The sequence below is a fragment of the Ceratotherium simum genome, chromosome 9 (assembly GCF_057802395.1).
Source record: "Ceratotherium simum simum isolate JZ-2026a chromosome 9, ASM5780239v1, whole genome shotgun sequence".
Lineage (NCBI taxonomy): Eukaryota > Metazoa > Chordata > Mammalia > Perissodactyla > Rhinocerotidae > Ceratotherium > Ceratotherium simum.
Genome location: NC_141908.1, coordinates 9,011,466 through 9,038,498, shown reverse-complemented (window position 1 = coordinate 9,038,498; position 27,033 = coordinate 9,011,466). Strand labels below are relative to the sequence as shown.

General features: G+C 44.8%; 1 protein-coding gene across 2 annotated transcripts; it reads right to left on the bottom strand.

Annotated features, from left to right (window-relative positions):
- Positions 1-2,199: 2,199 nt before the first annotated feature.
- On the bottom strand, positions 2,200-14,078 carry NIFK (nucleolar protein interacting with the FHA domain of MKI67). Of its 2 annotated transcripts, none has more exons than XM_087435031.1 (7): positions 13,910-14,078; positions 12,870-13,007; positions 7,179-7,287; positions 4,898-5,109; positions 3,484-3,546; positions 3,274-3,333; positions 2,200-2,762 (listed from the first exon to the last, which is right to left on the bottom strand). In XM_087435031.1, exons 1-7 carry the CDS (start codon positions 14,012-14,014, stop codon positions 2,574-2,576), a joined length of 876 nt encoding a protein of 291 aa, XP_087291157.1. In that variant the 5' UTR covers positions 14,015-14,078; the 3' UTR covers positions 2,200-2,573. The 2 variants fall into 2 exon arrangements, with proteins under 2 accessions (XP_087291157.1, XP_087291158.1); XM_087435032.1 differs by having other exon boundaries at positions 3,274-3,330.
- Between the last annotated feature and the right edge of the window lie 12,955 nt (positions 14,079-27,033).

Below are 27,033 nucleotides of genomic sequence, written 5' to 3'. Positions count from 1 at the left end.
ACGATACGTGTGGCAAAGCATGTCAGGCCAGAACTGCATCACTGCCATTTGTCGTTCACCCAGCAGCAAAACTCAGCAATGAGGACCACATATGGTCTCTATCACAACCAACCTCTTGTAGCACAAAAGCAGCCACAGGCAATATGCAAATAAATGTGGCTGTGTCCCAATAAACCTTTGTTTATGGACGCTGAAATTTGCATTTACTTTTCATGTGCCATGAAGTATACTTTGTGATTTTTTCAACCACTTACGTACGTAAAACAAAACCGGCAGCAGGTTGGACTTGGACTGCAAGATAGCTGCCTACCCTGTGGTCCACAGGATGACCCATGGTGTAGCTAGGTTCGGGCCACATTATCATTTCTGCCTACAGGAAGTGCAGATGATTTATATATGTAATACTCTTGGGCTAAGGATAGCACCAATCGGTGTCATAGTCCCTGTCTGAAGGATAGCTGCCTTCAGTTGCCTAACTTGCGTCAGTCTTTGAACAAGAAACAGCCTTGGCTGTATTACAGGGAGACTCGGGAATCCCTGTCAGCACAGCCTATCCTAATTTCCCAAATCTCATACCATCAATCAGCCAGGGTTACAATTTCCAGCCACTGTATTCCAAATAATGCTGGCAATAGAAGAAAACCTCACTTCGCATTGTGTCCAATTGTTTATTCATTTGCCACCTCGCCTTATAGCAAATATGCAGCCTGTGAAATGTCTGGCTCCAACTGAACAGTCTGTGGATTCCTTTTTTCCTTTACAGCTTTTTGTTCTAATTATACATAATAGCAACACATACTTATGCTTCCACTCTAGTACTTTGCTGTTTATCTTCCCATTTAAAAAAACACATTTTTATGTAGTCGTGGTCATACTGTTCATACAATTTTCATTGTACCCTTTTATACCTTATTTGCTCCGTATTACCGCAAACATTTCACATTTATCAGCTGAGGGGGCTTCTACTCGATTCCAGCCTGATTTTCTCCCTACAAAATCTGAAAATCAAACCCATACCACCTTGATGAATTTTCTTCTGAAGATCCTAATCCAGTCCACAGGAAAATATTATCTGTAACCATGTAACTTCAAGGCTTTTTCTTATAAAAAATATCCATGGCCATGATATGCCAAAGATGGAATCACCTCCTCCCAGTTCCAGGGTACATTAAAATACTCCTTTCACATTAAGTGACGACGAATGGTCCCATGCCTAAGTGCAGTGGGTGGGTGGGCGGCAGGTTGGGAATGGAAATCAGCTCTTGCTACATATACATGTATGTGTTTTAGTGCACATGCCTTTTGGAGAAAGAAAACATGATGGGCTGCCTAAATAAGCTTATCTGATGCTTTCCCAGAAGGGGAAACCAGAGGGATGCCCAGATCCATAAAGTTCAGAGATGGTTCAAAAAGGGAGGCAAGGGCCAGCCCCAGTGGCCTAGTATAGTAAAGTTTGGTGCGCTCCACTTTGGGAGCCTGGGTTTGCTACCCAGGCACCGACCTACACCACTCCTGGCATGCTGGGGTGGCGACCCACACACAAAACAGAGCAAGACTGGCACAGATGTTAGCTCAGGCTGAATCTTTGTCAGCAACAACAAAAAAAAGGGAGGCAGTTTATTCAACAAATACATATTGAACATATTCCATGTGTCAGGTACTAGAGGTAAAAATCTCCTCTTTGCATATACTTAAAACCAACTGTTTTGCACTTTCTATCGGAACACATAGCTCAGTATCTTATCATACTAAAGATTTAAATATTAGATGAAAATTGTCTGGTGACAATGGGTGTTTCTAATGAATCTGGATTAGCAAATATAAATACATTTCAAGGGCATCAGAAACTTAAAAATAGCTGAGAAGGTGAAAATCTATTTTACTTCAAGACACCCTAGTCCCACTTACATACAAAGTATAAAAAAAGTTTATCTGCTGGTAACTGTTTGAATCTTGAAATGTAACTCCACATCAGATGATATTGATACAAAATGCTAGTTACTAATCCATCCTAGCCCACCAAAAACTAGTTTAATGTTAGTAAAAATGATCACATACACATAAATGAATCTGTACTAATACTTCAACTGCCTTCTCACTCTCCATATAATTGAACTCCCAGTTTCAACCATCTAACGTTAAAGCCTAAAGTACCTTTATAGGTTAAATGTGCTCTGTCTAAAAAGAACCATTTAGACAGTCAAGCAAGATTTTATTTATTTGATGGTAACAAAAAAGGCCACAGTTTAGTACATAAACCTATAGCTAATGGTGACCCTTCTATCCAGGCAGAGTAACTACAGACAGCTATAAAGTCTGCAAAGAAAACTAGAGGAGACCAGGACAAGGAGGCAGTGGGACCCTGGCTACACAAGCTGGTATGACCCCCTGTATTTCAGCAAGGGCAGGCAAGCCAAAATGACTGACTGCTTTCCTTACTGACTTGAACTGACAGTTTTTCCTCTGAAAATCTTGTCAATGCATTCCATTCTTGTCTAGTTAAATATGAGGAATCAGCCCTCATAACACAGTCACATTTTTCAGAAGAAATACTGTACACAATACATTCAGAATCACTGATTGCTTTTTCTTCGTCTTTTTCTCCTTGAACGTGCAGGTGTTTTAGTCTCTTGTGTTTCTTCTTTTACACCAGATATGGGCTGTTTGAAAACTATTTCATCATCTTTATCATTATCCTTCATTGCAGCCACTTCAGATTTTCGTTTCTCCAAAAATGTTGGTGTACAAACTGGAGTGGGGCCCTGGATTCAACAAATAAAAGATCACAAAACACAAATGCAGGAAGATATTTGGAATGAATGACTTTACTCCCCCTCCCGAGCACCTACCTTCTATTTTTACAAGCTACAACGTGTGACTTTAGGCCTGTTTTCCATCTTTTGGTGATACAACTGCACCTGATAAAGAACTTAAGGTGCATATCTGTATCAAACTTGGTATGGAAATTCACAATTGGAATATAATATGCTCCATTATAGGGTATTAGTTAGAAAATCAAAAACCTTACATTTACGAAAATAGTGGCCTCATTTCTCCCTATGAAGTCAGCCTCTTTGCTGAAAAGGTGAAAAGTGCAATAAACTCACAATGGTAACCTTTGCTAAGCTCACTATATCTGCTTAATCACCAGTAAGGACTTACCAAAAGGTCACAAGATTAAATCTGAAGTTTAACAAAGTGACAGTAGCAGAAACTGCTTTTCCTCTTTCAAATTACAATACCCAATTCCCAGAATATTGAAGATAGTTTTACCTGGCTATCCACTGTCTTCTCAGGAGTGTTAGGAGTAATCACAACCTCTTTTTTCTTCTTCTTACATAAAAAGAACAAAATTTTCCTCAATAAATTTTAAAAGACTTCATTAATTTGCATACTTATCAGCTATAGTAGTCTTGAACATATTTTCCCATTTATCTCTCTCTAATATCTGACATATAACATGACAAATAAAAAAAATTTTACCTGTCTCTTTGCAGATTTCCGAAGATCACTGTTTGGAGCATTTTTTTCTTTTTTATGTAAAATCTTAAGGAAACATAAAGTTATAAACTGGCAGTCTCACATATTTACATTTAACTTACCATTAGATTCTTATATATGTTATCAGTAAATTTAATTTAATAAGCAAAATCCACAAATACAGTGAATGATCTTAAGTAAAGGTCAAAACTAGAAGAGGGGCCTGAGGAATGGGCAGAAACTGGGGAGACAAGTGGAGGCCAAAACCCGGGGCTGGCCATGTAGTATCTCGAGTCAGGAAGGTGAAATTTAGGAAGACTTTGAAAAGGCAGGTCTTGCAGGAGGCCTGTCCTGGCTGAGTTCAGGGTTGTGAATGAAGCAGTCCTGCTCTCCTGCAAAGTCACACACAGGCTACAGGAAAAGCAGTTTTCACATGTCTGTTTTCAAGCTTCCCTGTCCCCACTCTACCAGGGCCCAAGGATTGAGACATAATGCTCTTTTAACACATATTGTTAAAGACTGTGTTCAGGATTTGGGCAAAGAATTAACAACCAGGAACTGGGCCAAAGGAGGGTAACTCAGTCTTCCAGTTTTTGGATAAGGTTAAAAGACCAAATAAACCTGGGAACGGATGCCATCTCTTATTAACTGATTAGCTTTTTGGAAATAATCTGATAGGGTCTATGGAAGACCCCAAACAATCTCAAGACCCAGTCAAGAAAAGAAATAAGATCTTCACCTATACTAGCCACACCCTAATGAGCTGCATTCTTGTTTTTTAGGTGAAAACATACAGCTCTCCTTCCCCTGAAAGAGGGAGAGAGATGCAGCAAGGTCTCCTTCAACAAGCAAGGGAATAAGAACTGGATGAAGATTTGTGCTAACTCATTTTCATGTAAGTAGGCTTGCTACATTTCAACCCCTGCTCATTTAATTCACAGAATTGATGTTTACTGGTTAATTCTGATATACGCTTTACAAATATTTCCAATTTAAAAGAACAGGAAACAAAATTTTAACTAGAATGACATAAAAAGGATGGTCTTGATATTTACCAATTGCATATAATAAACCAATCATCATTTAGTTCTGGTAATGACATCTTTAAGAGTAATTGGTTAAACAGTGGTTTAACTTCAGTAATTTAAAAACATCACAAAAATTTTGCAAATCAGGTAATCCCTTTCAGGAGTTTCCTCTTCTGTATAATAGGATCTGCTCAGACAAACTTTTAGGAAGAACCCACAATACAATGTTTCACAAATTTAGTAAAAATCTGGTATGGGATAAGCACTGGGCTAATACTTTATACATATATATATATATATATATATAAAATCATAAACATGTTACAACTAGTGAGGTATGAAGCCCACCCCCAAGAAAAAACACAAACATTTCATGAAGGAATACTTACCAATGAAGGAAAATTATAATCAATTCCTTTTTTAGCTAATCTCTTCCTGAGTAATTTTTCTTTCTTTTTAAATCGCTCCTCCATCCGTAGCTTTTGAAGAAGTGTCCGATTCTGATTATATCGTTTCACTGCTGGATATGACGGATTTTTAAATGGAGCATGCCACTCTCTAAAAAGTTCTGCATGTACTTTTTCAGGCGGTATAATATGACCTATATTGAAAAAAAAGTTTTCAAACAAGTGGCAGGGAGAGGATTTTAATATTAATTTAGGATTTCCCCAGTGTCACTCCCCACATCATAATGAAGATAACATGTCTCCCATTTACATGGGGAAGCCTAAAAGAAGAAAGCAGGTACCCAAAGAAAAGTCAGACAGCCAGCAACTGTTGATTAAACACCTGCTGTGTGCCAAGAACTATTCCAGGCATTGGGGATACTAAGAGAACGAGAGCTGTACAAAGGAGGGTCTTGGCGCCATCAAGTCTCAGGTTCCTGAAGCTAACAGGATCCCACTCAGACCGTGTGACCTGCTGGAGCAGAAGCCATCACTTTCCAGCTCATATCCTCTGGGCATCTCTCCAGGACTAAGGCAGCTTACTTGTTATCTGCATCTTTCTGCTTAAGGGCTCTATGGGCCTAATGGCTATGGAAGCACATTAGGCCCATAAGCAAGGCAAGCCAGAACCCCTGGAATCAACCCTCAGTGATGGATGGGGAGTCAGTAGATCAACACCCCAGTTCCCTTGCCTGTCAGGTGGAATTCTGTCCCCCAGTGTTACCCAGCAGGATGGAGCCTAGGTGCCTATGCAGTAACCTGCCCGCTGAGACACCCTTTATTGTCCTCCTTCCCCTCTCTGTCTCACTTCTCCATTCCCTATTTTTTCCTGCGATCACCTCCAAAATAAACTACTTCCACTCAAAAAAAAAAAAAAATCATGCGGCCAATCTCACTCAGAGTTCAGAACCTCTTGGGTTATCTTTCAAAAGTCAGATACAGCACAGCAAAGATCTCACACATGTAGTCCCCTGAGACCTTTAGGTCACCTACTCAGTCCATTTCCTCCTGGCAAGAGCCATGTTTTTTTGAGGAAGACCGGATCTGAGCTAACATCTATTGCCAATCCTCCGCTTTTCATTTTTTTTCCCCCCCAAAGCCCCAGTAGACAGCTGCATGTCATAGTTGCACATTCTTCTAGCTGCTGCATGTGGGACGCGGCCTCAGCAAGGCTGAAGAAGCGGTGCGTCCGTGCGCGCCCGGGATCCGAACTCGGGCCGCCAGCAGCGGAGCGCACGCACTTAACCGCTAAGCCATGGGGCCGGCCCCAAGAGCCATGTTTTTAATGCGTGAATGAACACATGACCTCAACGAGGCTACTGGGATCCTCTCTCACAGCAAGAGGAACAGAGCAGAGAGATGCAACTCAGACGGCTTCGTCAGCTGCTTGAACAGATGCATGCGACCTGGCACCTGGGATGGCCATACTCCACCACGAGCACAGGGAGGCCAGAAACTGAACTCTGCCTCCGGAGGGCACTGAGCTCCAGACAGGGATGTTCTGGGAATGCAACACTGGCGGCTCTACTTTCTGCAGGATGAATTTCTCACTTAGTGTTGTCACTCCTCCACTCCTCATGGCTTTGCTTGTGGAAGAGCTGCAGCCAACGTCACTTAACTTTGAAATGTGATCCTTTACCTTTAATGTTATCCTAGCGAGCAGCATTAACGGTTTTTCACTGCCCTCGGGATACACTCTAAACTCCCAGATTTGTAAAACCTTCAATAACCTGACCTCCTCTCATCCCTTCTATTTCTTCTCCCTCATCTCTTGCTATTCTCACATTCTCTCACAGGCAAATACTGTTAGTCACCTCTGGTTTTGCATTTGCTGTCCCCTCAGCCAGGAATGGTCTCAATCTTTACTCCTATCCTCTCTACTTGGCTCACTCCTATTTAATCTTCAGGTTTCAACTTAAGTGATACTTCCTCAGGGAAGCCTTCCACATCCCATTAGGGATGGGTTAGCTGCTCTCTCTATGTACTCCTAAAGTAACTTGTCTCAATTCCATCTCAGCATAAAAACAGCTCTCACTCTAGAAGATTTTAAAATTCCAATGAGACTCTGTCTGGAAAATGCACTTAAATCCTGCACCATTCCTTAAGAGAATCATCCCAGAGATGAAATGGGACATGCAGGTAGCTAAGTAACCTGCCCTTCACACCACAGCCACCCACCAGCAGCAGACACCTAGGCAATCCTACAGGTAAGACGAGCACTTACACTTCAAGAGTCTTTCACCAAAAAGGTAGTTGTTCATTGTTTCAGCAACTATTTTGGCAACCTCTTCAGACTCAAACTCCAGGAAGGCATAGCCTTTGCTGTTTCCAGTCTGCAATGTAAAATCCACCACAAAAGTAGAACAATTATATTCTAACACATCATTAAACTTCTAAAATGCCATTAATTTAAATAATGTACATTAGCCTCACTGTCGAAACATCATGACACCCTTAATTCCAACTGCAACTCACAAAGTGTGGGGCCTGTTACGGGAAAAGAAAAGATCCAAAATAATGTGAACATGCCACTGATTTTGAGGTATTCCTGGGATTTTGATTACATGTGCTAAATACATTACTACATTTGGAATTTATTCAATAGCCAACACCCCATCATATAGAGGAAATTTGGTAGGTTCCCACAGTCCTTTCCTCACGTTATTGATCCCACTGGTAGGCATAATATTTATGTATTAATAACATCCAAAAGATAGTATTACGCTTCACAAAGAATGCAGGTAACATAATTCCCATTTTACATTTAACAACTGAAAAGAAACTAACTCCTCAGGGTTTCCAAGCTAATCATTAAAATACTGCATTCAGGGCCGGCCCCGTGGCTTAGTGGTTAAGTGCGCACGCTCTGCTGCTGGCAGCCTGGGTTTGGATCCCGGGCGTGCACTGACGCAACGCTTCCCCGGCCATGCTGAGGCCGCACCCCACATACAGCAACTAGAAGGATGTGCAGCTATGACATACAACTATCTACTAGGGCTTTGGGGGGAAAAACAAATAAATAAATAAAATCATTAAAAAAAAAAATACTGGATTCATTTTCATGTTTACTAGTGACTGGTCATCCTCACAGCTGGGGGCCAAAGGAAGAGGCCAATGTTCTCTGAAATGCGCATCCCAGGGTCCTGCACCTATCTTAGTAACAAGAGTATGGGTTCTGGAGTCCAATTGCCCAGGTTTGGCTCCCGGCTCTGACACTTACTTGGGTAAGTAACGTTAAGGCTTCAGTTTTTCATTCTATAAAACGGGGATAAAATAACCACTCTTATAGGGTTGCTATGAAGATATGAAATAATCCATAGGTGGTCACACGACATCTGTCGGGTACTCAATAAATGTTACTGTCGGGGCTGGCCCAGTGGCTTAGCAGTTAAGTGCGCACGCTCCGCTACCGGCGGCCCAGGTTCGGATCCCGGGCACGCACCAACAAACCGCTTGTCTGGCCATGCTGAGGCCGCGTTCCACATACAGCAACTAGAAGGATGTGCAGCTATGACATACAACTATCTACTGGGGCTTTGGGGAGAAAAAGGGATAAAAAGGAGGAGGACTGGCAATAGATGTTAGCTCAGGGCTGGTCTTCCTCAGCAAAAAGAGGAGGATTGGCATGGATGTTAGCTCAGGGCTGATCTTCGTCACACACACACACACAAAAAAACAAAACAAAAAATAAATGTTACTGTAGGGTGGTAGAACATGCCATGCTTATCTGCCACTTTGACATAAGGATTATTTTGAGCTGAAGGCACTTGAGAAGCAGATATAAGAAAAGCTCTGTGCCCTCCCCCTACCTGCCTAAAAGCAGCACATAAATTTACTGACGTGTCTTCCCTCTTCTCTCTACCAGAAAGACAAACTTTAACTCACTAGACTTTATCTATCATTGGTTTCCCATATATTTGCCTTCCCACAATTTGCAGCCCTAGAAACTCAAAGCCCTTTTCCTGTGTCGTCACTTCTCTAAAAACGTACCGTTCCTTTGCTAAGATGCTACACGGGCCCAGGTTCTCACCCTTTATTTTTTTTTTGAGGAAGCTCAGCCCGGAGCTAAGATCTGTGCTGATCCTCCTCCACTTTATGTGGGACACCGCCACAGCATAGCCTGACAAGTGGTGCATCGGTGCGCGCCCGGGATCCAAACCCGGGCCGCCAGCAGCAGAGCACGCGCACTTAACCGCTACGCCACGGGGCCGGCCCCATCTCACCAACCCTTTGAGTTATTTCCAACCCTTGGAGCTATGCATCCCGAGTGCTCCCACGTGTAAGCATACTTCTGTTTGTTTTACTCTTGTTAATCTGTCCTTCGTCAGTCCAATTTACAGGGTCCCAGCCAGAGAACCTAGGAGGGTAATGGAAAAAAGAATTTTTCCTCCCCTGGAGGTCCAATTATTAGTGACAATAACTAGAAATATTTTTACAATCTTGTACTAAACAACATATTTTTGGATATGGATCAAAACTAGTGACGTGATTCTGGAAAAAAGAAACCACTCAAAAGGTGCACAGCTTAAGAGAGTGGGAGTCAGGAGGCTCATTTCTAGCACCAGTGTGCCGCTAACCAGCAACTTGGACACGTCCACATCTCTGAGTCTCAGATTAGTTATCTGCAACAGGAGGATTTCGATAAAAATTTAAATGTTTGAAAATCCTTTTACAATCCCAACTCTTGACAGCGAGGGGAAAGATGGTGGAGAGGAAGAGAGAGACACTGTGAAATCCAACTTAACTCACCACACTGTAAACGGATAAAAACCTTTTGAAAAGTAATTTAAAACCACATACCATGAGCAGAAAAACTATAACAAAAACCCAAAAAAACCCTTCATCTAGTAATTCCAGAAAGATGCTGGAAACACCAAATAGTCAAAATTGGGGTGAACAGAAAGGTAGCAGCTTTCCTATGTAATACTGGTGCAAATGGTAAAATTTTAGTGCATCTCCTCAAGGAACAGGCTTTCTACAAGACAACTGGACCAAACTCTCCAAAAAAGCCAATGTCAAGGAAAACAAAACAAGCAGACAAGGAAACTGTTCCCAGATAAGCTGAAGAGCTCTAACAACCAAATAAATGCACAAACTTCGACCAGATTCCAGAATAGGGAGGGAAAAAAATAGCTAAAGACTTTTCTGGAACTATTACGGATATGTAAAGGTGGACAGTACACTGTATAGATTATTACATTGTGGTTATGAAGAGAATGTCCTTATTCTGGGTAGATTTATGATGAAGCATTTAGAAAGTATTATGACTGCAACTTTCTTCAAAAGGTTCAAAAAGTGTGTATGTTTTTATAGATATGGAGAAAGATGAAGCTACTTGTCAGGATGTCGATAATGCGTGAATCCAGGCGAGGGGTAGGGATGTTCATTATACTATTCTTTCTATCTCTCTGTAGACTTCAACATTGAACATTTTCAAAATACAAAGCTGAGGCGGGGGAACAATGACTACACTGCAATATGGGAAAACATTTATAAAATAACGTCCCACAAAAGGCAGGAAAAGAGTTTTTGAAAAAGACAATAATAAGAAACGGCAAAAGACATGAATAGGCAATTCACAGAAGAGAGAACTCCAACGGCCAATAAACACCTAATGATACTAACCTCACTAATAAGGCAGATAAAAAAACCATGACCATTTTATACTCAGTGATTCTGAGGATAAGCTGTAGAGCAGTATCTTTCAAACTCAGAGTCTGACCTTTTAGAGGAAAACAAAATCAATTTAGTAGGTCAGAAAGGTATTTCTAAAAAACCGAATAGAAAGGTTAAGTATTATCTCATATGACTTTTATTTCAGTTATGTTTACATACACGTACATGTGTGCTGGCTTGTGGTGTACCTTACTTCTTCTTGTGGGTCAAAAGTCTGAAAAATATTATTCTAGAGAAACTTGCATACACCTGCACAAAGAATGTTCTTAGTGGCTTCACGTATAACAGTGAAAAACTGTAAAAAAAAAAAAAAAAACAAAAACAAAAAACAAAACAAAACCCTCATGTTCAATAGAAGACAAATAAACTTTAGTATGTTCAAGTAAAGGACACAGCAATGACAATGAATGTGCTAGAGCTGTATCAATAAAGCTCAGAGCAGATTGTTGAATGAAAAAATTAAGTTTCAGAATAAAATATACAACTAATATAGATTTAAAACAATAATGTACAATGTATATTGATACATGAATATGTAGTAAAAATTGAAAAACACACACAGCAATGAAAAACACTGAATTCATGAATACTAATTCCCTGGGCATGGGGAGAAGGTGCAGAGGACTGGGGAAGGGTACAAAGGGACCTCAAGTTCACCTATAATCCATTTCTTAAAGAACAAAGATCTGGAGCAAGTTTGAGATGAAGCTGACATCTGATAAAGGTGAACGGCAGATACCCGAACAGTCACTAAATCACTCTCTAGCAGACTTCAGGAGGTTTGAAATATCTCACCCACCTAATAAGAAACCATTACAAATAAGCAAATGGAATAAAAGGGAAGGAATACAAAGAAAATATGTTATTTTCGTTAGGATGGAAGAAATACTAGGGCACTTTAAATTTAAAATTCCCTTTAATGCTGACGTGTTGCTTTGACAAAATTTAATACCTGTGGTTTTACAACAACTAGCAGATGATGGACACATACCCTATCCCCTCACATGCCAAATCAAATGTAAAATTTAACTTTGATTTGTTATAACTCAGGCAGGAAAATGTGGAAAAACTATATCAAAAAACCCCAGAGAGGGGCCGGCCCCGTGGCGTAGAGGTTAAATGCGCGCTCTGCTGCTGGCGGCCCAGGTTTGGATGCCGGGTGTGCACCTCCGCACCGCTTGTCAGGCCATGCTGTGGTGGCGTCCCACATAAAGTGGAGGAAAATAGGCACGGATGTTAGCTTAGGGCCGATCTTCCTCACAAAAACAAAAAAACAAAAAACCCCCAGAGATTCCAACAATGAGAGGTCTATGGTTACAACCAATTAAAGTTTATGTGTGCAGGAAGAAAATAAAGTGGGCCACTCCTCCTTTACTGATACAAACCACATAAACCATTTTTTATCAGGAGATAGAGATAATATAACAATAACATTTATATAGTGTTTACTGTGTGTTATCAGGCATTACTCTAAGAACCTTACATTCATTATCCTGTGTTTAATCTTTCACTAGATACTCCTAGGAGGTTGGTGCTCTTTTACTCATATTTTACAAATCAGAAAACTGATGCATGCAGAGGTTACATAATTTGTCCAAGGTCGTACAACTAGTAACCTGTAGAGTCAGGCCTCAAACCTAGGTAGTCTGGCTCCAGTGTCCTCATCCTTAACTATTCACTATACAAACTTTTGCTATTACAGGGGTGCCTACACCAAAGGGTAATACAAGATGATGTATGAACCGCTCCTCAAACTGAAGTTCATGTACACCTGGCTCAGTAGCCATACAATAAATATGATTTATTTACTAGGATTGTCAATTTAATTTGAGAATTTGGGGCAATCACTTTTTTTTCTTGAGGAAGATTGGCCCTGAGCTAACATCTGTGTCAATCTTCCTCTATGTTGTATGTGGGTCGCAGCCACTGCATGGCTGACAAATGGTGTAGGTCCGTGCCTGCGATCCAAACCCGAAAACCCAAGCCACTGAAGCAGAGCATGCTGAACTTAACCACTACGCCATGGGGCCAGCTCCCACGTTTTTTTTAAAATAAAGTAAACATTTACAATAATACTGATTTTGCTTTTGTGGTTGTTTCAGGTTCTAAACCTCATCCACCTCCCTTTTCTGGAGCAAAGTCTGATAAACAATAATATGTGGACATGCTCTCAACTATCAAGGATGATAACCTTTTAAAGAAAAAAACAGACAATCTAAATTCAACACAAAAATCTTACCCTTTTACTTCTGGACAGTCTAAGTCTTGTAACAGTGCCAAACTGTGAGAAATATGCTCGGATCTGGGTTTCGTAAAGCGCTGGAGGTAGGTGGCCCACATAGATTACTCCAGGAGTGAGTTTTTTTTTCTCCTGTCGCTGAAAACATAAAACACAGATAATTACTTTTTCAATAAAAAAAAATCACATTGCAACAAAACTTGCAAACCTCCCTAACTCTCAAGACGAGACCAAGAGCCTAGCCACTATTTCCACTTAGCAGAACAGTAACTAAAGAGTTAGCTGTTTAATGTCCATCTCCCCACGAGGGCAATCGTCACAGCACATTGTCTTCTCAGCCTGTGTCCCAGCACGCCGCACAATGTTCATGCTCGATAACTATACGTTGACTCAACAAGTCTTTGAACACACTATTTTAAATCTTCAGGCCGGAGAACTCCACATAAAGGTACCCTTCACCTCTGTATGCGGATCGCTGTTGACTCGCACCCACCTAACCAAACAATTTCGAAACTTCCGTTACCCTTCACAACGCCAACGAACCTTTCAGCGTCTGTCATCATGTCCTTGCCTTCTATTACAACTTTTAAGTTTTCAAACGTGTATTTCCTGCTAAAAATCAAGACAACTATAACTTGACGTCAGGGGCCCTAATCAGCAAATGGAACTTGGCAAATACTGTCTCCAAACTACCAACCAGACATATGAACTCTCAGAATTCGGGGGCCAGGCGGACGCGTGGGAGCTCTAATCCGTGGACCGAGAGGGCCCTTCCCAACAGCTGGCTCCTGCTCCTCTCGTCCCCCCACACCTCACCCTTAGTCCACGGGAGGACTCTAAGGCCTCCGCGGCCACAGCCCACCCCCATTTCCCAGTCAGCGCACACTCCGTCTCGGGGGCTCGGCCTACAAACTCGCGAGGTCGGCGCCCACCCGAGGCCATCCCGGGGGCAGCAGGGCGCGGCACCGGGCCCGCGCGTCCCCGCGGCCCAGACCCGGCCCGCCGCCTCCCCTCGCAGCCCGGCCGTGGCGGCCGCTCACCTGGGTAGCGCGCCGGCGAACCTGCGCCACCTCCTTCTGAAACTTGGCGTCCTCCTGCGGGTTCAGGGACAGGAGAGTCTTGGCGGGGCCCGCAAAGACCGCCATGCTGCAAGTCCCCAAGACGACGAGCTCCACGCGGCGCGTCCGGAAACGCCGAGCCCTCAGTTCCTCCAAAGCGGAAGTGAGGCGGGACGTGCGCGGCGACGCGCGGGGCGCGGGGGCGGGGCCGGACGAGTTCGGGCGCCCCCTGCGGGCCGGGTGCCCCTTGGCCTCGCTCTCGCGCTGACCGCCTGCCTAAAATGGCAGAAGGTAGCTTGTTCAGGCTTGCTTTGCGGCCAGCCAATTTCAAAGGGGGTTTAAAAATAAATCCCAAACAATATCCGTGCTTTTGAGGTCTTGCTAACCATTCTTTAATTCTTTTTTATTTCCTTTTTTCACTCGCTCGTTTCTGAGCCTACTGTGTGTCCTTCTGCTGCTGCCCTTAGGTAACATACAGATTGGGTGGGTGGGGGGGGATGGGGAGTAGGTGGATAAAGAACGTTTGAGGGTGGGATTGGTGTAATGGGAGACATAAGAGCCCCGTGGAGGGGGGAAGCACACTGGTGACCAATGAGGGCCTCCTGGAGGAGGTGGCATTTGAACTGAGACCTGAAGGCTGGAAGGAGCAGCCTGTGCAGACCTGGAAGCCCACCGTGCAGGCAAGAGGGACAGCGTGTACAGTGTCCTTACGGCTGGAAAGAAGGAGTCGGCCACTGTGGTTGGAGCTCAGCGTGTGAGGGAGAGGGGCAAGGGGGCAGGCTGGAGCTCCAGGGCTCTGTGTCAAGGTTTAAAGCTTGGGTTTTATTGTAAATGCAGGGGGTGTGAGGGTTTTAAGCAAGGCTGTGGCTGTACCTTTCAACTACTACTCTAGTAAGGGTGGAAGGTGGATAGGAGAGGAAGCGGGGGACGAGCCTAGAGCAATAGTCAAAGCAGAGCTGCTCTGGGGGATGGTGGTGGCAGGTGTTCTGGAACCAATGAGGGCTGAGTTTGGCTGGTGCCCAGGGGTACCTGTGGGAAGAGTGGATGGTAACTGTAGGGTAGAGTGGCGTGGGAGGGATTGTACAGTGAGGGCCAGCCTGCTTCCTCTGGGAGCCACTTGCCTGCCTTTGCGTCCCTCACCCCAGTCACACCCCAGCTCAGCTCAACTGTCACCTGTCAGGGAAGCCCTCTGCGACCCTGTTGCCGAGGTCACCTCCTCCTATTAAATACTCTCTTACAATGGCGTTTTCATGAACAAGCTGGATTTTCAGGAGAGTGCAAGCAGAGAGCAATTTTATTCTTTCTCAGGACTGCTGCTTTTCATGGACTTGTTCCTTCTCCCCCCTGGATGAAATCTTGGGGAGAGCTCCTCAGATATCAGTGTATAGAAATGTTTTCAGGGTGTTCAAAATCTGACAGCAAATGTCTCCTCTCCCCACACTCGGCCCTGTCTCAGGTGAGAAATCTCTCAAGGAGTCACAGTCGACATTGTCTCTCTGGTTTCACCTTCTCCCCTGCACCCCAGTTTCTTTTTTGGCTTCTCCATGATTGAGATGGGGAGAGCGCAAGGAAGCGGCAGGAAGGGGCTCCTTGACTGGCAGGTGCCATGTGGTTGGGGAGCTTCAGATGGGGCGCATCCTTGGTTGCTGACTCACTCTTGCCAGGCACACTTTTGAGGTGTTCCCTCACCTGGCTGCTCATGGCTTAGCCTGCCTGCCTGTGGTACCACCTGCCTGCTGAGGTCAGCTGTGTGTCCAGGTGCTCCTCTTGGAAGGGCCTTTCTAAGCTGACCCCATCCTGATCCTTTAGTAAGGGCCACATCTTTTGTCCTCTCTGTTGTAGGAGATGCTTTTTCCTCTTTGCATTGCTGTAGGGTGGGCCTCCTGGCTGGTCAAAGTTAGATGTTTGATTTATGAGTCACTTACAGGTGCCTGTATCCCCCAAATTCCAGAGGACACAGAACAAGCTATTGGTTCCCTAAAGGCCCCTCCCTTGAGCGTGTGTGTGTGAACACTCCCCTCTTTCCCAAGGATGAAACTTGACATATCTCATAGCTTCTAAGGGGAAGAGAGAGGTAGGGAGGAGCAGAGAAGGGAAGACAGCAAAGTGACAGTTCTCTTCTGGGAGATCCTCTTTCCAGTTTTTGCAACCACCTCCATGAATTCCTGGCCTCCCGTTACATCCCCCAGGTGGGTGGTGACCCAAGGTTTCTCAAAACTGAATGAGAGGCCAGCCGCAGTGGCCTAGAGGTTAAGTTTTGTGTGCTGTGCTTCGGCAGCCCAGGTTTGGTTCCCAGGCGCAGACCTACACCACTCATCTGTCAAGGGCCTTGCTGTGGTGTTGGCTCACATACAAAAAGAGGAAGATTGGCAACAGATGTTAGCTCAGGGTGAATCTTCCTCAGCAAAACAAAAGAAAACAAAACAATGAGCATGTAGATTTCCTGGGGGTCTTGTTACATGGCCAGTTCTGATTCCTAGCTCTGGGGTGGGGCCCCAGGTTCTGTGTTTCTAACAAGCTCCCAGGTGAGGCTGATGCTCCGTGGACCAAACTTGGAGTAGTAGTAGGAGGGATTCGGGGAATTGATCACTGTGCTGGGTTGAATTGTGTTCCCCCAAAAGAGATGTTCAAGTCTTAACCCCGGTATATGTGATGGAAATAGGTTCTTTGCAGATGTAATCAAGTTAAGGCGAGGTCATGCTGGAGTAGGGTGGGCCCTAATCCAATAACTAGTGTCCTTATAAAAACAAGGAAATTTGGATACACACACACACACACACACACACACACACACACGGAGAACACCACAGTGATGATGAAGGCAGAGATGGGAGAGAAGCAATTGCAAGCTAAGAAACGCCAAGGATTGCTGACAACCATTGGAAGCTGGGAAGAGGTAGAGAAGGATTCTTCCCTAGAGCCTTTGGAGAGAAAATCGTCCTGCCAACATCTTGGGTTTGGATTTCTAGTCTCCAGAACTGTGAGAATAAGTTTCTGTTGTTTTAAGCCCCCCAGTTTTGGTGATTTGTAATGGCAGCCCTAGGAAATGAATACAGCACCATGGTGGGTGCCGCCTGAAGGGGTTTTTTGAGGCAGACACTGGTCCTGGGCCTGTCTTGGCTGTTGGGAGCTACCTGTGAAGGCCAGGTGCCAGAGGAGCTCCTGGATGTTCCCAGAAGGATGCTGGGCCACCCTCTCCTTGGCCCTTCACCAGACCATAGAAGTCAGCCCTTAACTGGGGACGGAGTCTCAGGCCCCGAATCCTCACCGCAGCCCAGACCGGACCTGCTTTCATTTCCCCTTTGAGCCTTGGCCAGTCACTCTCAGTTAACAGTGATTTCCACTGATGTTTGCTGTGGCCCTGCTGGGTAACATCTCATTCTGCCACCCAGGGCCTAAGGGTCACTCTGGGACCTAGGTAGGTGATCACAGGAGTTGATGTGGCATCCTGGTCAGAGAGCCCAGAAACCCGTTACCGCCCCGGGATGTGCCTGGGGGAGATCGCCCTCTCTCCAGGAGGGCCTCAGTCTCCTCATCCGTGAAGAAGGGTTTGGCTGGGACGGTTGTTAAGGTCTCCCTGGGGGAGTCTTCACTCCTTAGTGGCAGCAGCAACACTACTAATGCTCAGACTGGCAGCTTGCCTTCTTCATGCCCAGGTGACAGGCTGGGGCTGCGTGTGTTTGTCCTTCCTTATCTTTCCTCTTCCTCCTTCTTCCTTCTTCCCTCCCTTCCTTCTCTTCTTCCCTCCCTCCCCCCCTCTCTCCCCTCTTTCTCTTTTTGCCTGGAGGTGGGGAGGCTACTGACACCTTGGGAGGGACTGTTCTTCACTGAGCTGGACTGTCCCATACATACCACCCTGGTACCCTGTCCCCTGGCACTCAATGCCAGTGGCACCCCAGTCACTGTAACAACCAGAATGGCTCCAGGCACTGCCACACACCCCTGAGTGGACTATTAAATGTGCTCACTGCAGGACTTTCCCTTCCTTTTCCCCCACTGACCTCCTATGCCACCCCTCTGCTGGGATGGAATGGTCACGTGTCTTTCCTGTGATGCCACCATCACCACCTATGGGCTGGAACACCTTCTGGGGGCCCAGCATGGTGAGGGCTGGTGGCTGGGATATGAGGTGGGGTGGGCAGCAGAGCTGGGCAAGCAGCAGGGTGAGACAGGCTGTGCTGTGTCCAGGCGGCTGGGCCTTAGGAGGGAGGGCTCTGTGGGGTGGGGCTGAGGGCTGGCAGGAGAAGGGACACACGTGGGCCCGGCCCACCTTCCCCCTCCCGTGTTTTCCTCTCTGCCTGGTCCCTGTGTGGTCATCCAACGTGCCACCCTGGATAGTGGGCCCAGCCATCAGAGTCAGCCTGCTCGGCCCTGCCCAGCTGCCCCTTGCTCAGATTTTGGAGATGGGCCTGAAACGGGCAATTCCAGGGGAAGAAGTGGGGAGAAACTCAGTGCAGCCTCAATAAAATGTCACCTGACAAACTAAAATTCAGTCTGCAGACCATTCAGGGCCACATGTCCTGAAGCCACGAAGAAGATTTTCTTCCTTTGTCCTTGTGAATGACTGTCACCTTTGCCTACATCCTGCTCTGTGCCAGGTTAACATCATGCACAGCCCCAAGTCCAGACCCCAAGTGTGACCTGAGTGAAGCTGGGTGGAGCCCTGGGGAGGGGGGTGGGGAGAGTGGAGAATGAGGGGTGCCCAGAGGTCCCGATTCCCTCTGAAGACCCCTGGGGTGACTCACAAACCGCTTCCTCCACCCCTGGATCCTTTCCTGCCCTTCAGTACAGGGTTGGGTCCTGGCGTCCTGGGTCCCGTGGGGCCTGCAGTAGCATCGTGGTGCCCTCTTCCTAGCCTGTATTAATCATGTTTTTTATTCTCTGTATTTTATGATGTTTTGACACCTTAAAAAGCTTGCTGGCTGGGGAGAGACTGTCCCTCCCAGGGCTAGCCAATTCTGAGAGACATCAAAGGGATCACCCTGGAGCACCCCTTTCATATGCCCCCTCCTTATCTGACTCACACACCAGCCAATATTCCCAGCCTAGAGCCCACCAGAATTACTCAAACTGGCCAATCCTAAGCTATGACCCTACCCTGACTTGCCTTTCCCTCAGAACCCAATAAAGGCTCTGACTTAGGCTGTCCTTCACTCCTGCTTCTGCCTCCCGACCGGACCTGGTGCTTCCCCCTGTGGCCCTGCATGGCATGGCATGCCCTGTCCTCTTGAGAAATGTAAGTAATAAGTTCTTCTTTCAATGGCACTGGCCTCTCTGGTTGTCACTCAGTCACCTCTATAAATTAAAACCCCATGGGTACAAATGAGGCACAGCCCGAGGCCTATCTCCCTCTCCCCTCTGACTCCCTAACCCCCTTCTCCTGTTCTCAGACTGCAGGATACAACTCCCAAGCAGTATTCTGTTTCCACCCGCTCTTGCCCTCCAAGGAACCTTGCAGAAGTGCACCACTCATTACATAGTCTTCCATGCTATTAAATGAGGTATAATTTCACCCTTAAATTAGCCCAGAATGTCTGCAGTGTTAACATTCACATTGGGGAGAGTGCAGTCAAGTTGGCTCCTTCAGGCCCTGGTGGGCAGGGGAGTAGAAATTAGTTCAACCTGTCTGCATAGTGATTTGGCAAAATATGTCAAGAACTTTAAAAATAGGACCTATCAAAAGAAATGATCTTAAATCCTGATAAGGGCTTACAAAGAATTTCATCACAATGTTATTTATAATAGAAAGAATTGGAACCAACCAAAATAGCCTATGATAAGGGACTAACTGGGTTAATAAACATGGCATGTCCTTTTGACAAATAAAATCACATTAACAATGTCTGCATTTCAAAAATTATTTTAAAAATTGTAAAAAAGTGAGAAAATGTTAATTTTTAAGTGACAAAGTTTATTAGAAATGGATAAGAGAAAGATGAAAACTTTAATAGAAAGATGTATAAAAAACATAGAGAATTCCCAAAAGGAATTTCAATATACATAAGAAAAATCTTTCAAATATAGATTGAAAAGTTAAATGAGGTTCCCTTACTCCCTGATCAGATTGTTAGTGCTTAAAAGACGTTTACACATTAAAACAGCGTGTAAACTGTTACAACTGTACTGGAGGGCAACTTGGCAAAGTTGATTCATTTACCACATATCTATTGAGTGGCTGCCAAGTATTGAGAAAGGTTCTCAGTGGGGTGGGGGAGGGGTGATTCAGCCCCCTTAGCAGCATTTGGAAAGGCTGGGGGCATTAGGGGTTTCCACACTGACTGGGAGGTGCCACTGACATTCAGCACCGGGCTGTATACCGAACATCCTGCGCTGAGTGGGACAGTCCACTGTTTTCGTCACATTATTTGTCCACCATTTATTCTTCTTTCTTCCCTTTGCTGTGCTTTCCTGTCGGTGGAGCCGAGCTCCCCACCCGCTGACTGTCAGCCATATGGTTTGCTTTGACCAGAGGAATGTGGGAAGATATGAGACTGTGCCACTTTTGGATGGAGGTGTTAAGAAGAAGCCTTTGTTCTCCTCATTCTCATGTGCCATCTACCACGAGAAGAACATTCCCAGGCAGCCACTGCTCCCTCCACCTGGGCCCTTGAATGAGAAACAAAGGTGAGAGAAAGGAGCAGACCTTAGACTGGAGTCCAGCCAAACCCAGCAGAGCCAGACCGGCGAGGGGGAGATCAATGTTCGCAGTAAGCACTGAGATGGGGAGGTTGTTTGCTGAGCATCATCGTCAGGGTGTAACCTGACTAATACACCGCACAAGGAAGACTGTCCCTGCAAATGCCTTAAGCTCTTCCAACCCTTTGCCCAAAAAGCACTGGATACAGGAAATGAACACAATGGAGCTGGAGATGGACGTGCACAGTCAAGATATAATCACATGAAAAGTTACATGATTGCATGTTGAAATAAGTGCCATTAATGGCAAGTTGAAAGGTAGGATGCAAAAGAGGAACAGGAGGAATGATTTTGAGGGAGAGGTCAGTGAGCGTTTCTCCAAGGACATGACATTTAAGACCTGGGGTTGAGTAAGAGTTAGACACAGAGTAGGGAAAAGCATTTGGGGCTGAGGGCCCTGTCTGGCAGAGCGGCGAGGAGCTCAGTGTGCCTGGACAGGAGCACCGAGAGCACAGGTGGTGGGCGAGGCGGAGGGGCCCAGGCAGGACCTTGTGGTCTGGTCTGGCAGGACCAGAAGGGGTTTGGATTTCACCTAAGCACAATGAGAGTGATCGAGGGCTTTAAAAATATATATTTTGTAAACATATTGGTCTTATCACTACAGTGATTCAGCCTGTGGTCTATAGAAATGGACTTTGAGTTTCACGTGTCCCCAGTGGCAAGACTGCTCATGTAGGACTCCTACCACTGTTCGTGTTATGGGGGTTGGTAAATGGCAACGACTGAATCCAGCCCTCACACTGTCTGGAAATGGAAGGAAAGGAAATGATGCCGGAACTGATATCAGTTCCCCTGCATTAAACCCAGCATATATGGGGTTAAAACCAAAAGCACTCTTCCCCTTTCCCTGCTGCTCTAAGTTACATTCATATGTAAGTGTAGGTTTTTTAAACCTTTGTATCCCTGAACTTCACAAGGCAAATAGAAGTTACACATCGTTAGAGCCCAGGTGGCCTCATGCTAACATTTTGGCTAGTGATGAGTCCTTTGAAGTTTTATTATGAGGAAACTGATGTCCAGAGACTATCAAGAAGCTGAAGCTTCTCAGACCCCAACTCCTTGGCTTCCTGGTGCCAGAATCCACCATCCCCCACAGAGGCAGACAACCAAGGACACCCACCTGTGGATTCCCTTATCTCACCCTCCTCCTCCCTTGCAAGCAACCTCACACGGCCAAACACAGGCTGGTGGGAAGGTACCAACCAGCAAGCCACATGCTCTGCCTCCCTAGAGCAGCCACATTCCTCCCAACCCTTAAAGCCCCTTGCCTCCCATCTTTCAGGGAGACGAGATGAATTTGAGGGCTCACTCGTCTCCTGGCTGATGTCACCAGAAATAAAAACTCTTTCCTTGCCATAAGCCTGGCATTGCAGTTTTTATTTGTTCCCTCTCCTGTGGTGGGTAAAGAACCTGTGTTTGTGTCTGGTAACAGAAACAATGACAATGTAAATGCACTTCTTTTTTTTCTTTTTTTTTAAGTTTTATTTTTATTTATTTTCCACCCCCCAAAGCCCCAGTAGATAGTTGTGTGTCATAGCTGCACATCCTTCTAGTTGCTGTATGTGGGACGCGGCCTCAGCATGGCCGGAGAAGCGGTGCATTGGTGCGTGCCCGGGATCCGAACCCTGGGCCACCAGCAGCGGAGCGCGCACACTTAACCGCTAAGCCACGGGGCCGGCCCCTGGAAATGCACTTCTAAATAAACTGAATTTATAAAACATAGTCTTGGGAATTACAACTTTTCTGAGCTTCCGTTTGAGCAAGTATATAATTGCTTAACTAGAGCAGTGAAACTAAGAGAGAAATGCAAAGTTACTCTAGAAGAGAAACCCAAAAATGCTGTCTCTGGATCAATGGAAGAGACTTGCTAAGTAGCAGTAAGAATACTATGCTTTCACTAGTATAAATAAGATGGAAACAATTTACTAATGAGATGAACATTTCTACAATGTAAATTTATAAAACATAATCCTAAGAGTTATAATCCTATGACATTTCTATTTGAGCTGTTGTATAATCACTTAAACAAAAGCAATAAAACCAAATGAGAAAAAAATTATTTTAGGAGACAAAAAATGATTGCAGTGTTTCTGGATTATTGTGAAATTGTTAACAACTTCAAAAATACTGTAATTACACTACTTACAAATAAAATAAAATGGAAGCAATGAACTTGTAGGATTCACATATAAACAATCTATGGTTATAAAACATTATCCTGTGAATTAGAATTTTATCACATTTCCATTTGAGCCATGGTATAGTCATTTAACTAATAGCAACAAAACTAAAAGAGAAAAAAATCAGAATTACTTTAGTAGAGAAGAAAAATCGCCTTGCTGTGGTTCTGGATCTTCAGAAGTGGACTCACTACAAGGGAAGATCAAACCGGAGGTGGCTCACTTCTGTTTTCGGATTGTGTGGACAGAAGACCAAATCTAGTGCTTGTTGCTGGGGCAGGATGTGATGGGCCAGCAAAGACCCTCGATGGAGAGGACTTCTGGGGAGGTTCTTTCTCACTTTCTAGAATGGCGGGGGGTGGAGACGACGGAGGGTCCTCTTCTCAAGAACTGTCCCCGGGACTCTCCGTAACATCTGACCTCTGACGGGAGGACGACGTGGAGGACCCCAGCCTGGGCGAGTGGCCATTCAGGTGGGAAGGGTGAACCAAGAGGTCTCTCGAGTTGGCCAGTGTGAGGAGCACCAGGATCTGCTCTGTCTCGCTCTTGTGGAGGTCCTGCTGTGCCAGGATGGGGGTGGCCTGATGGAGGGACCCTGCTCCTGTAGTTCTGACCTCAGATTGCTGGCATCTGGTCCACATGGGGCACTGGGCCCTAGATCCTGGTGCCATCAGACTCTATGGATGCTCCTTCCTCAGGAACCTGGTCATCCAGGGGATTCTCTGGGGCCTCTCCTTGGGTCCCTGCCAAATGTCTCATTTGGAACATCTGGGACACAAGGATATTTTTTGAAATATTTATATTCTTTGTCAATATTTTTTTGTCTGATATATGCAATATTGAGGTTTCTCTCAGTCAACACAGCTCTCAAAATGTTATCATGAGCTTTTCCCTCAGGGAAATAAGGTGGCTTTGATAATAGCCAGTGATTCACCCCAATTTTTCTGGAGAAATTTTGTGTTGTCTTTCACAAGTGTCCAGATCTTTATACATATAGCTGATCTTCTTATCTGTTTTGGAAAGCAGATATCTCTAACTTTTCATGGGAAATTTGCTCTGACTTGGATATTTGGTGAAAATATATTTCCTTTTCTGGATGAAGTTCAGGAAGGCCTTGCTGGAGCTGCTGTCTCTCCCTTTCTAACTGACTTTTCTTATGGAAGGGGGGCTTTCTCAGTTTGGAGACTTTTACTACGATCCTGTTCCCTGAACACTCTGTGGGTCTTGCCACTGCATTCAAACACTTCCTGAGTGCTGGTCTCTGGGGGCTCTGACCCGAGTGCCAGGACAGATACAAGGAGGCCTGCACCACCTGTGCCCTGCACAAAGCTGCTGGCCCAGGGGATGAGGAGGCTGAAATGCAGCCAGTGCTCTGCTCCACCACCAGGCCTGGTGCTTGAGGGACTGGGCTGCCCAGAGAGTGTGCCTTTCCCTAATTTGTACCCCTCCATCCCTGGCCTCCACTGGTTCAAAGGCTGGTCAGGCACACGTCTCAGGGAGCACCCAGACTCATCCACTGTCACCACCCTAGTTGAAGCCACCACCATTTCTCTCTGAAAGTACAGCAATAACTCACTAACTGATCTCTCCCCACCCACTCTTGCTCCTCCAACTTAGTCTCCATACAGCAAATTAGGTAATTGTTCTCTAGTGGTTTGCCTGTGCCTCTGCAACTGCCAAGAGAATCCACTGTTGGGTTTTCCTGCTGTTCCCAGGAGAAGGAAGGGAGAGAAGTGGGACACAGCCAGGCCTAGCCGACCCCGGGTCACACAAGCAAGCCCTGCTGAGAACAGCAAAGTTGTCCAGCTCAACTCAGTCCAGTTCAGCTGATGCCAAGAGTAGAACTGCTGCCCAGCCCAGCTCAATCAAGATCAGCCAAACCCTAGCCAATCCACAGACTCACTGTCAATGAGATTGAGCCATTTGTTGTGTTGGAAAAGGCCAGGCACCCCATGGTCCAGGGACCAGTCCCACAATTGTGCAGGAGCTCAGGTGGCCCAACACCCTTGCCACTGTAAGCAGAGCTCCATCTACTATCTAATATCCCTGAAGATTCTCATTCTGAATAGCAGTGCCCCGAATTGTATTATCAAATCTTCTAGGCACTGATTCCTTGAGCAGGGTGAATGCCAGGGCCTTCTTTCATTCAGCAGGGCTGTGAATTAAACACAGCCAATGACCTCAGTAGAGGGCAAGTTGAACTCCTGAAAAGTCAGGAACTCTTTCTTCATTGCCACTTTGCATGTTCGGTGACTTCTGAATGGAGGGCTGAGTGTCTGTCAATTCCCTTCAATTTCATCATTGTCTTGGTTAAATGTCTACTATGGCCCTGCTTGGAGCAGAACCTGGTTTTCAGAATTCTTGACATTTGTTACTTTCTATCAAAAAGCCTCCAGGGAGACTTCTGCTTCTGGAAAGATGGAGCGAATGTACTTTCCCCTATACCTCCCACTAAGTGCAACTAAAAACTGTGATATTATATATAAAACAAACATAAAAAGACTCTGTGAAGTGGAGAGAAGGAGGCAGACCAGCTAGGGACTTTGCACCTCGAAAAATGACACAGTGGTGACTTCTGTCTATTTTCTTTGTACCTAATATATCTCTGACTTTTATTTATTATCATTATTTTATCTCAGACTTTTAGCTGAAGAAGCTGGCAACCCAGAAATGCCAACAGGTGTGGACAAAAAAAAAGTCCCAACAAAATCCTGTTCTCTCTAGATAAAGGACCAAGAAAGGGGCAGCTCAGCAAGACAGGACACGTTTAAACAATAATGGCTCTGCTCCAGCCAAACACCACAGAACAAACTGTGGCCCCACCTATCCCAGCAAAGTCTGAGTGGGGAGCTGGGACTTCTACCCTCAGGAGGCTTAACGAGGCACACTGTTGCCATGATGACATCAGAGAAGGTCAAGTAAGGAACCAGGACATTCATCCCTGTCAGCTGATAATAAGTGTCAGTTACTGGTAATGGTGGTGTCAGTGGAGACCCTGTGGGGAGACTGGACTTCCACTCCCATCCAGCAAAAATGAGGAGCCTCTACTCTTGGGTGTCAATGGAGGCCAAGTGGGGAACCTAGTCTTCCACCCCCATCTGGCAGTAACAAGGCAGTATCCCCCTTCCACTGCTGGGGCAGATTTAGAGGAAGCCAGTTCAAACAGAAGGTTTATATAAGATCCAGAGTCTCATGACATAATATAAAAATGTTCAGGTTTTAATAGAATATCACTTGTCATACCAAGTACCAAGAAGATGTCAACTGAACGAAAAAGATAATCAATAGAAGTCAATGCCAAGATGATAGAGATGTTAGAAGTATCTGAAAAAGACTGGAAGCAGCTAGGATAAAAACTCTTCAATGAGTCATTATGAATACACTTGAAATGAATAAAAGAAATAGTAAGTCTCAGCAAAGAAACAGAAAGTTTTAGCAACAAAATGCAAAATATAAAAGGAACCAAATGGAAATTTTAGAATTGAAAACACAATATCCAAAATAAAAAGCTGAGTAGTTGGGCAGAATGGAGAAAACAGAGGTAAGGATCATTGAACTGGAAGATATAAAAATAAAAATTACAAATCTGAACAATAGAGAGAAAACAGACTAGAAAAAAGAAGAGAGCTTCAGGAACCTGTGAGAATATAACAAAAAGATCTAACACTATTGTCATCGAAGTCCCAGAAGGAGAGGAGCAAGAAGGCAGGGCTGAAGAAGTACTTAAACGAATAATGTCAAAAAACTCCTAAAATTTGGTAAGAGACATAAACCTGCAGATTTAAGAAGGTGAAAAAAATCTCAAAACAGAATAAACTCAAAGAAATCCACAACAAGACACATTATAATTAAGCTCCTGAAAATTAAAGACAAAGAAAAAAATCTTGAAAGCAGCCAGAGAAAAAAAGATACCTTACCTGTAGGGGAAAAACAATTAGAATGACGGAAGACTTCACATCAGAAACCATGAAAGCAGTGCCACAATACTTTTCAAAGCCTGAAAGAAAAGAACTGTCAACCCAGAATCCTATGTCCAGTGAAAACACACTTCAGGAATAAATGGGGAATCAAGACATTTCAGATGAAAGAAAACTATGAGAATTTGTTGCCAGCAGATCAATCCTAAAAGAAATGTGATAAAATTCTCTAAACAGAAAAGAAAGGATAAAGGAAGGAAACTAAGAACATCAGGAAGGAAGAAAGAAGATAGTATACAAAATAAGGGTAAAT